General features: G+C 46.5%; 1 protein-coding gene across 4 annotated transcripts in view; it reads left to right on the top strand.

The window, feature by feature from the left end:
- The window catches only part of npas3 (neuronal PAS domain protein 3), a 236,134-nt gene that overhangs the window by 77,301 nt on the left and 148,833 nt on the right, over positions 1 to 10,000 (top strand). For all 4 annotated transcript variants that reach the window (XM_076977899.1, XM_076977900.1, XM_076977898.1 and 1 more), the window contains exon 3: positions 6,135 to 6,379. In XM_076977899.1, coding sequence (XP_076834014.1) covers positions 6,135 to 6,379 — 245 coding nt within the window. The remainder of the gene's footprint in view (positions 1 to 6,134; positions 6,380 to 10,000) is intronic.

Raw genomic sequence — 10,000 nt, 5'->3', positions numbered from 1 at the left:
GCAACACATGTTTAAATATAGAAATTATCACCCTCGTGCTCAAGACACGTCTAACTTGAGGGCCATTTTTGCAGAAATTAACATGGTTTAGCCAACATGCAGTCTAGGGCATTTTTCAGCTCTGTTTCAGGGTTGCTATAGAAGTGCTTTAATGCGGCTTGCAGACACCTTTGCAGCTCAGCCGTTGTGTTCTTTCCTATTGTGCAGCCCTCTTCCACAAAGCAAAAGAGACACAAAACTGCTTTGAGGCAGAAGAGGCTGGTATGTGTAAGTATTCAGTAAATTGTATTCAGAGCTATTGGAGAGTATATGCCACTCTAAGCTATTGGGAGAGACAAGAGGACAATTTACTCCCGATGTGGCCTTCTGAAGAGCCTTCACAGAGCTTACAAGGCCACTGTAGCCAAGGGTGGGAGAGATTGGGGAGGGGGAGGAGAGAAAGAGAGGGGGAAGGAGAGAGATAGAGAGAGAAGGAGGGAGGGAGAAAGAGGGAGGGAGAGATAGAAAGGGACAGAGAGATAGAAAAAGAGAAGGAGGGAGAGTGAGGAATAGAAAAGGATGTGTTCCAGGGAAAAAGGGGATTATTCACCTCCGACAGAGCTTCTGCATAATTTGTTGGTATTATTTTTCAAATTGACCTCATGATTGTAGTCATAATCAATACGCGGCACAGGCAGGCTGATTGGGGCTGTGTGTTCTCCTCCCTCTAACCCCTTTATTCTCCCCCTATTGTGCTCCAGCAGGTATTGCTTTTAATAGCTTCAACCGCACAGCGAGAGTGAAAACAACAACCGGAGCGGAGCGGCTCCCTCCAGATCCTTGTTTTGCTTGTTTTTCATTCCACCTTATGTGGAAATGTGTATTTAAAGAGAAGAGAAGGTGAAGGAATGACCTGCTGGCGTCCACATTGTGTTCTCGCACACGCGCGAGTCACTGTGGGCTGAGCAGGCGTGCCCTCGCGGGGAGACCACCAGCCCACCGCCCCGCTGTGTCTCTGAGGCTGCTTAGCGCGTGCTGCCTCGCTTTTCATCTGAATGTACGGCCCTGATGTGACATCACTGCAGTTCTTCATTCTTTGCGTACACATTTCCTGTAATGTGTTCTATGTGAATATCGATGGAGAGCGAGCATGAGCTAATGCTCACTTGCTAATTGCAAAAGGCTTGACTTCAGGGTATTAGCGAGGCTGTAGATTACACAGCTATAGATCTCATGGGCTAGACCCTCTCCACACGTATGCACTCAGACATATATACATGCACGCATGCGTGCACACAGATACACACACACACATGTCCACACATATACACACAAACACATAAACGTGTTTACAAACACACAAACATACACACAGTCCTCAGGATATCAAAGTCACCGCGGACAAGCATTCGAACGACAGATCTAATGAGGACAGCGAATATCCCTGGCACAGACAGATCCACTTTACTGATTGATAGAGGAGCACCCACACAGACCTTGAAGGGAATTAGTGCAGCTCAGAAGAAGTGGGCCTCCTCTTTACCGGCAGTGGACGCCTGAGCACTGTTCCAGGTTCTTTAAACATCGCCACTGGCTATGCCCGTGGTCCTGTTTTGATTTCCATTGTTGCAGCTGTTTACCACATAGTGTCATTGTTTCAGCTAACCACAGGCACATGTAGATCCAGTGATTTCAATCTGAATATATTACATTTATTTAGGTTATTTGTTTTTATATGCTCTGGAAATTAGAACTGTTTGTTTTGTGGAATATTTCATACACCAAAAAAATGTTTTTTCCATTATTGCCATTATCCACATACAATAACAGCAATTTATATTATTATGTTATTCATATATTATTAAGTGTTATTCATATTTAGGGACATTCCGCTCAATCATTTTTTCTTCATAACCATAACTCAGTGATGACCACTCACAAGACATAGGTGTAACTAAGTCGATGAGTATATTAATGAGGTTACCATAGAGATAACATTTAGTTTAATTAGCAGAAGAACCCAGACTATGGCCTATGTTACTGCAGCAAGGAGAAGATTCACAAAAGGAATTGATTGGTTTTGGCATTTCGTCTCTGATCACTGGTGTCATCTGTTGCTTCAGGAAGCAGGAAGATAATCTAAAGTGACATTTCTTGTCTGGCTGCCTTTTCGACAGTGATGAAGGTAATTACAGCAATCTTAGAGGATCATTTGCACAAGTTTAAAGTGCTTGGTAGTTTTTTTTTTCTTAGAGCTGGAATGTGCCGGTGTGAGTAGCTCATTTGATAAATAGGGCATGGTTGTGTGTGAGGTGAACAGTAGATGTTTACGTAAGTCATGTTGAGATACCCTGCTGTCCTCTTTGATATTTAATCAAATGATGTTTCATGAGACACTGACCTCTGCCTTATTCAGCTGATCTTTCAACTTGAAACAAGAGGAAATAGCATGTTTTACATTCTTAATAAAGGTCATCTGAATGGTCTTACAATTCTTAATAAAGGTCATCTGAATGGTCTTACCGTTCTTAATAAAGGCCATCTGAATGGTCTTACCGTTCTTAATAAAGGCCATCTGAGTGGTCTTACCATTCTTAATAAAGGCCATCTGAGTTGTCTTACCATTCTTAATAAAGGCCATCTGAGTGGTCTTACCATTCTTAATAAAGGCCATCTGAGTGGTCTTACCATTCTTAATAAAGGCCATCTGAGTGGTCTTACCATTCTTAATTTCCTCAGTGGTGGTTCTGTCAATACCTTTGGGAAATTTGCTCTTTAAAACCAGTGTTCCCAAAGTCTTTTTGAAACTAAACTGTTTATAAAGAGAGATTTTCCAACATTTTGAATTCACATTCATTATTATTTTGGCTCTTCATGTACAAAAGTCTTGACTCCACTTCAGTACTATTCAGTCAACAGTGCATTTCCTATAGGGCCATGTGTGGTAACTAAGTCCTGTCATGGCCTCCATGTATTTCCATTATATAATTGCACTAACTTTAAATGCTTTAAAAAGAACATCATGAGAAAAGTGCAGTCACTATAGTTCAGTCACTATACATCACTGTAATCACTGTAAAATAAATGAAATGTGCCATATTTGTCAATTGTGATTTTTCACCGCAATCGAAATTTGTCCTCCGCATTTACACATCTGTGCAATTAGAACACACACACAAACACACACACTAGTGATTACTAGGGGGCTGTGGTGCACACATGCCCAGAGCGGTGGGCAGCCCTAGCCCGGCGCCTGGGGAGCAGTTGGGGTTAGGTGCCTTGCTCAAGGGCACCTCAGTCATGGCCTCAGGCCTGGGAATCGAACCCATGACCCTCCGGTCACAAGACCATTTCCCTACCACTGGACCATGACTGCCCCCTAGATTGAGACGAATGTAGTGTCACAAGGCTCTGACGGGCTGAGCTGGATCTCAGTGGCCCTCAAACTAAACTCAGAACTCAGGTCATCTTCACACTTTGAGTTTACTGCTACATCATCTTTAAAACATGATCACACCTTCAGTTCAGCACTACCTCATCCTTAAATCATGATCACACCTTCAGTTCAGCACTACCTCATCCTTAAAACATGATCACACCTTCAGTTCAGCACTACCTCATCCTTAAATCATGATCACACTTTCAGTTCAGCGCAACCTCATCCTTAAAACATGATTACACCTTCAGTTCAGCACTACCTCATCCTTAAACCATGATCACACCTTCAGTTCAGCGCTACCTCATCCTTAAACCATGATCACACCTTCAGTTCAGCACTACCTCATCCTTAAACCATGATCTCACTTTCAGTTCAGCACTACCTCATCCTTAAATCATGATCACACCTTCAGTTCAGCACTACCTCATCCTTAAACCATGATCACACCTTCAGTTCAGTGCAACCTCATCCTTATACCCGCAATAGCTTCACACCTTCAGGTCAGTGCTACCTCATCCTTTTGCTCAGGAACGTACTTACAAAGGCACTGGATGGCAGCTTGTGTATATTGCCATGATTTTGTTTCATGTTTTTTGCGTTTACTCTCGTAGAATGTGATAAATATGTCGCCAGGGTGAAGGTCACATAACCCCGACACTTGGAGAAATATTTGGCAAGCCGACATAATGCTTTCCAAGTTTGCGGAACAAATGAAATTCTGCTGCTCTGTTGCACTTTGCCTCCAAACAACCATTACAACTAGCTTTATATACGGCCCGAGCAGCAGACCATCAAATGGTGTTTTTCTTCTGGTGCCGCTGCAGCCCAGAAGATGGAGAATAGCAATCTGCCAGTGGGATGTAGGGCCATAGTGTGTGTGTGTCTATATTTGGTGGTAAAATCATCCCATTACACTTTTTTATGCTTATGAAAAGCAACATAAATTGATCTGGACGACGGTGTGTGTAGCATTAGGCACAGGGAGGTTTCAGCGGTCTCGTGAAGGTGCAAGAAACGCTGCTTGGTGAGTTTTCACTGGAAATTGCATACATTGTGAATGAATGGCCAAAGGGCAGAGAAGAGCTGGAGAATTCAAGGCCGCTTCTAAGGACTTTATTTGCATACTCAATATAGAGCCCAGTTTCCAAAAGCGGCAGAGCAGGCTGGTGTGTGTGTGCGTGTGGGTGTGTGTGTGTGTGTGTGCGTGTGCGCACGCATGTCTGCATATGCGTGTGTGTGTGTGTGTGTGTGTGTGTGTGTGTTTATATTGGATATGAGGGCTCCATTTCAGATCTGTTCTGTGTTGTGTTTTGTTAGCTGCTGAGATTACAGATATGCAGACAAACGATATTAGGTGCTCTTCCTCCAGCAGCAGTCATTCCTCATCTTCATGCGAGATGTTCTCCTGCGCCCTCATCTTTCAGCATTTGCTCTAACCGACTTTGCATTTGTGGTGGTAAAAAATTAATGGAAGCGTTGGCCGGTGGGGAGGGCCAGGGATCCGGGGCTGATTTATTGCCGACTTAATTCGGAACGTCTGGAGATGATGAACGCCACAGAAAGTGGGCAGTCCCATTTTTTGGAAGTGTGGAACTGGCTGTTCCAAGTTGTTTGATTGAGAATCACATAAATCAGCCGAGTCAAACCTTACAAAGCTCTAAACAACACGCCGTGGCCCGCACATTAGGTTATTAGTGGAGCGTCTCAGGTCTCATGTAGTTACTTGGTCTTTAAATGCCTGAGATTCATGTACCTTTCAAAAAAAAAAAAGAAAAAAAAAAAAAGCTCTTGGCTCAGATCAGAGGGATATATATATTTTTCCCAATGAAAGCACAGTTTAGCTTTTAGACAAGGTGTCGATACTGAAAATAACTTGAAGCATAGTTTCTTAAGGACAGAGTGCTCATGAAATAGTGTGAGATTCCATACCTCATATGAGATCTCAGAGTAAGCCTTGAGGCGCGTGTTGCAGTGGTAGTGATAGCCCACTACAAAGCTCCACGCTCTTGTTATGCTGCGGGTTTTGGATATAATATCAAGGCAGACCCTGAGAGCCAAACAACATCAGGTCAGCATTGTTATTCTCCACTAAACTCTTCCACTGGGTAAGAGGATCTCGGCCCTGCTGCCTGGAGGTCTGGTAAAAGGCAGCAGTGCGAGAGTCATTCACGCGACCGCCTCTCTTGGGATCCCGGGCCTGATCTAATCGCTACTTCCACCCACTTCTGGATTCCAATGACCGAAGCGGTTGAGCCGAGGCCTCCCCCTGGACCGCAATGAAGTTGGTGCGACTGCAGCTTTAGGGTGGTGGCGTTTTGCACCATCACACCTCGGCCGTGGTGCGGGGGCGACGTGCATGGAGCAGCGTGTTTGATGTGGTGAACTGTCGATGGCAAAGAGTCAAGCACAGATATGCAGTGCCTGTATACTCACCCTTGGAGGGGCTTTGTGTGCCAGTATTGTACGTCTGTAGACGCTCATGGCAATCTGTCCATTTTCAAAAGATGAAAAGGTATATCTGAAAAGGGTTGAGAAGGAGGCCGAGTCTGGTGACTGTGCTCTGTTACTGGATTCCCACAACACGTAGTAATGGTTTAGTTTTCTTTTAAGCTTAATCAATGGTCATTATTCAATGAACCCATTATTTGAGTAGAGTAAGATTAGAGTAAGCTGTTAGCTGCTGTGTGAACGCTCCTGAGCTCCTCCTCTTCCTCAGGTTGCAGGCTCTGAGGAAGGAGAAGTCGCGGGACGCAGCACGCTCCCGCCGGGGCAAGGAGAACTTCGAGTTCTACGAGCTGGCCAAGATGCTCCCCCTGCCAGGAGCCATCACCAGCCAGCTGGACAAGGCCTCCATCATCCGCCTGACCATCAGCTACCTAAAGATGAGGGACTTTGCCAACCAGGGTGACCCACCATGGAACCTGCGGATTGAAGGACCACCGCCTAACACCTCAGTCAAAGGTGAGAGGGCACACAAAAGCCCCATTCTGTTCTATTCTATATGTTTTGTTTTATTCTATTTCTTTTGCTATGGGAATGGTTTTGTATCAGCTATACAGTAGTTTTGTATAATTCCACGTTTTTCTTAGCACCTCTGAGCTCAGTCTCAGTCTCAGACAAGAGTCGGTGTGTCTGGCTGTGAGAAGAACTGGGATCAGTAGTGAGGGCCAGAGACGGTGTGTCCAGCTTCATGGAGGGCTAATTAGTTGGGAATAGTGTGTCTCTGAAACAGCCTATAGATTTACCAGTAACTATGGATTGCTTTTTTGGACAGTAATGACTATATGATTTATAGGTATTGTTAGTCCACTAATGCTAATTGATAGCTGATGCATGATTGAGAATTAGAAAAAAAGAGGTAGTATTTTTCCTTAGGTGTTGGTGTGCAGTATTTTTGTTTCACATTATCTTTCTGAATAGATTTGGATTTGTTATGCAAAATCTGCTGTTTTAACATTTTGGATGTTCTGGTGTGAAACTTAATTTAGTAATTGTTACTACATGATATTAATTTCTGACATATTCCACAAATCTGAGCCAGTATGTAACTTTTTTTGCAGTAACCACAGTAACTGCGCTAGCTGCGAGCGATGAGGACACTGTAGCTGCGTCTAGGAGCCAGTGCACTGTGTGCTGTAACTGCATCTAGGAGCCAGTGCACTGTGTGTGCTGTAGCTGCGTCTAGGAGCCAGTGCACTGTGTGTGCTGTAACTGCGTCTAGGAGCCAGTGCACTGTGTGTGCTGTAGCTGCATCTAGAAGCCAGTGCACTGTGTGTGCTGTAACTGCGTCTAGGAGCCAGTGCACTGTGTGTGCTGTAGCTGCATCTAGAAGCCAGTGCACTGTGTGTGCTGTAACTGCGTCTAGGAGCCAGTGCACTGTGTGTGCTGTAACTGCGTCTAGGAGCCAGTGCATTGTGTGTTCTGTAACTGCATCTAGGAGCCAGTGTTCTGTGTGTTCTGTAGCGTCGTCTAGGAGCCAGTGCACTGTGTGTTCTGTAACTGCGTCTAGGAGCCAGTGTTCTGTGTGTTCTGTAACTGCGTCTAGGAGCCAGTGTTCTGTGTGTTCTGTACCTGCATCTAGGAGCCAGTGCAATCTGTGTTCTGTAACTGCGTCTAGGAGCCAGTGCAATCTGTGTTCTGTACCTGCATCTAGGAGCCAGTGCACTATGTGTTCTGTAGCTTCGTCTAGGAGCCAGTGTTCTGTGTGTTCTGTACCTGCATCTAGGAGCCAGTGCTCTGTGTGTTCTGTACTTGCGTCTAGGAGCCAGTGCTCTGTGTGTTCTGTAGCTTCATCTAGGAGCCAGTGCTCTGTGTGTTCTGTACCTGCGTCTAGGAGCCAGTGCTCTGTGTGTTCTGTGCCTGCGTCTAGGAGCCAGTGTTCTGTGTGTTCTGTAACTGCGTCTAGGAGCCAGTGCTCTGTGTGTTCTGTACCTGCATCTAGGAGCCAGTGCACTGTGTGTTCTGTACCTGCATCGAGGAGCCAGTGCTCTGTATGTTCTGTACCTGCATCTAGGAGCCAGTGCACTGTGTGTTCTGTAGCTGCGTCTAGGAGCCAGTGTTCTGTGTGTTCTGTAACTGCATCTAGAAGACAGTGCTGTGTGTGTTCTGGAACTGCATCTAGGAGCCAGTGCTCTGTGTGTTCTGTAGCTTCGTCTAGGAGCCAGTGCTCTGTGTGTTCTGTACCTGCATCTAGGAGCCAGTGCAATCTGTGTTCTGTAACTGCGTCTAGGAGCCAGTGCTCTGTGTGTTCTGTACCTGCATCTAGGAGCCAGTGCTCTGTGTGTTCTGTACCTGCGTCTAGGAGCCAGTGCTCTGTGTGTTCTGTAGCTTCGTCTAGGAGCCAGTGCTCTGTGTGTTCTGTACCTGCGTCTAGGAGCCAGTGCTCTGTGTGTTCTGTACCTGCGTCTAGGAGCCAGTGTTCTGTGTGTTCTGTAACTGCATCTAGGAGCCAGTGCTCTGTGTGTTCTGTACCTGCATCTAGGAGCCAGTGCACTGTGTGTTCTGTAGCTTTGTCTAGGAGCCAGTGCACTGTGTGTTCTGTACCTGCATCGAGGAGCCAGTGCTCTGTGTGTTCTGTACCTGCGTCTAGGAGCCAGTGCACTGTGTGTTCTGTAGCTGTGTCTAGGAGCCGGTGTTCTGTGTGTTCTGTAACTGCATCTAGAAGCCAGTGCTCTGTGTGTTCTGGAACTGCGTCTAGGAGCCAGTGCACTGTGTGTTCTGTAGCTTCGTCTAGGAGCCAGTGTTCTGTGTGTTCTGTAACTGCATCTAGGAGCCAGTGCTCTGTGTGTTCTGTAACTGCATCTAGGAGCCAGTGCTCTGTGTGTTCTGTACCTGCATCTAGGAGCCAGTGTTCTGTGTGTTCTGTACCTGCATCTAGGAGCCAGTGTTCTGTGTGTTCTGTAGCTTCGTCTAGGAGCCAGTGCTCTGTGTGTTCTGTACCTGCGTCTAGGAGCCAGTGCACTGTGTGTTCTGTAGCTTTGTCTAGGAGCCAGTACTCTGTGTGTTCTGTACCTGCATCTAGGAGCCAGTGCTCTGTGTGTTCTGTACCTGCGTCTAGGAGCCAGTGCTCTGTGTGTTCTGTAGCTTCGTCTAGGAGCCAGTGCTCTGTGTGTTCTGTACCTGCGTCTAGGAGCCAGTGCTCTGTGTGTTCTGTACCTGCGTCTAGGAGCCAGTGTTCTGTGTGTTCTGTACCTGCGTCTAGGAGCCAGTGCACTGTGTGTTCTGTAGCTTTGTCTAGGAGCCAGTGCACTGTGTGTTCTGTACCTGCATCGAGGAGCCAGTGCTCTGTGTGTTCTGTACCTGCGTCTAGGAGCCAGTGCACTGTGTGTTCTGTAGCTTTGTCTAGGAGCCAGTGCACTGTGTGTTCTGTACCTGCATCGAGGAGCCAGTGCTCTGTGTGTTCTGTACCTGCGTCTAGGAGCCAGTGCACTGTGTGTTCTGTAGCTGTGTCTAGGAGCCAGTGTTCTGTGTGTTCTGTAACTGCATCTAGAAGCCAGTGCTCTGTGTGTTCTGGAACTGCGTCTAGGAGCCAGTGCACTGTGTGTTCTGTAGCTTCGTCTAGGAGCCAGTGTTCTGTGTGTTCTGTAACTGCATCTAGGAGCCAGTGCTCTGTGTGTTCTGTAACTGCATCTAGGAGCCAGTGCTCTGTGTGTTCTGTACCTGCATCTAGGAGCCAGTGTTCTGTGTGTTCTGTACCTGCATCTAGGAGCCAGTGTTCTGTGTGTTCTGTAGCTTCGTCTAGGAGCCAGTGCTCTGTGTGTTCTGTACCTGCGTCTAGGAGCCAGTGCACTGTGTGTTCTGTAGCTTTGTCTAGGAGCCAGTACTCTGTGTGTTCTGTACCTGCATCTAGGAGCCAGTGCTCTGTGTGTTCTGTACCTGCATCTAGGAGCCAGTGCTCTGTGTGTTCTGTAGCTTCGTCTAGGAGCCAGTGCACTGTGTGTTCTGTAGCTTCGTCTAGGAGCCAGTGTTCTGTGTGTTCTGTAACTGCATCTAGGAGCCAGTGCTCTGTGTGTTCTGTACCTGCATCTAGGAGCCAGTGCTCTGTGTGTTCTGTAGCTGCGTCTAGGAGCCAGTGCACTGTGT

This window comes from Brachyhypopomus gauderio, chromosome 17 (assembly GCF_052324685.1).
Source record: "Brachyhypopomus gauderio isolate BG-103 chromosome 17, BGAUD_0.2, whole genome shotgun sequence".
In the NCBI taxonomy this organism is placed as follows: Eukaryota; Metazoa; Chordata; class Actinopteri; order Gymnotiformes; family Hypopomidae; genus Brachyhypopomus; species Brachyhypopomus gauderio.
Note: the sequence above shows the minus strand (reverse complement) of the source record. Positions and strands in the feature narration are given on the sequence as shown.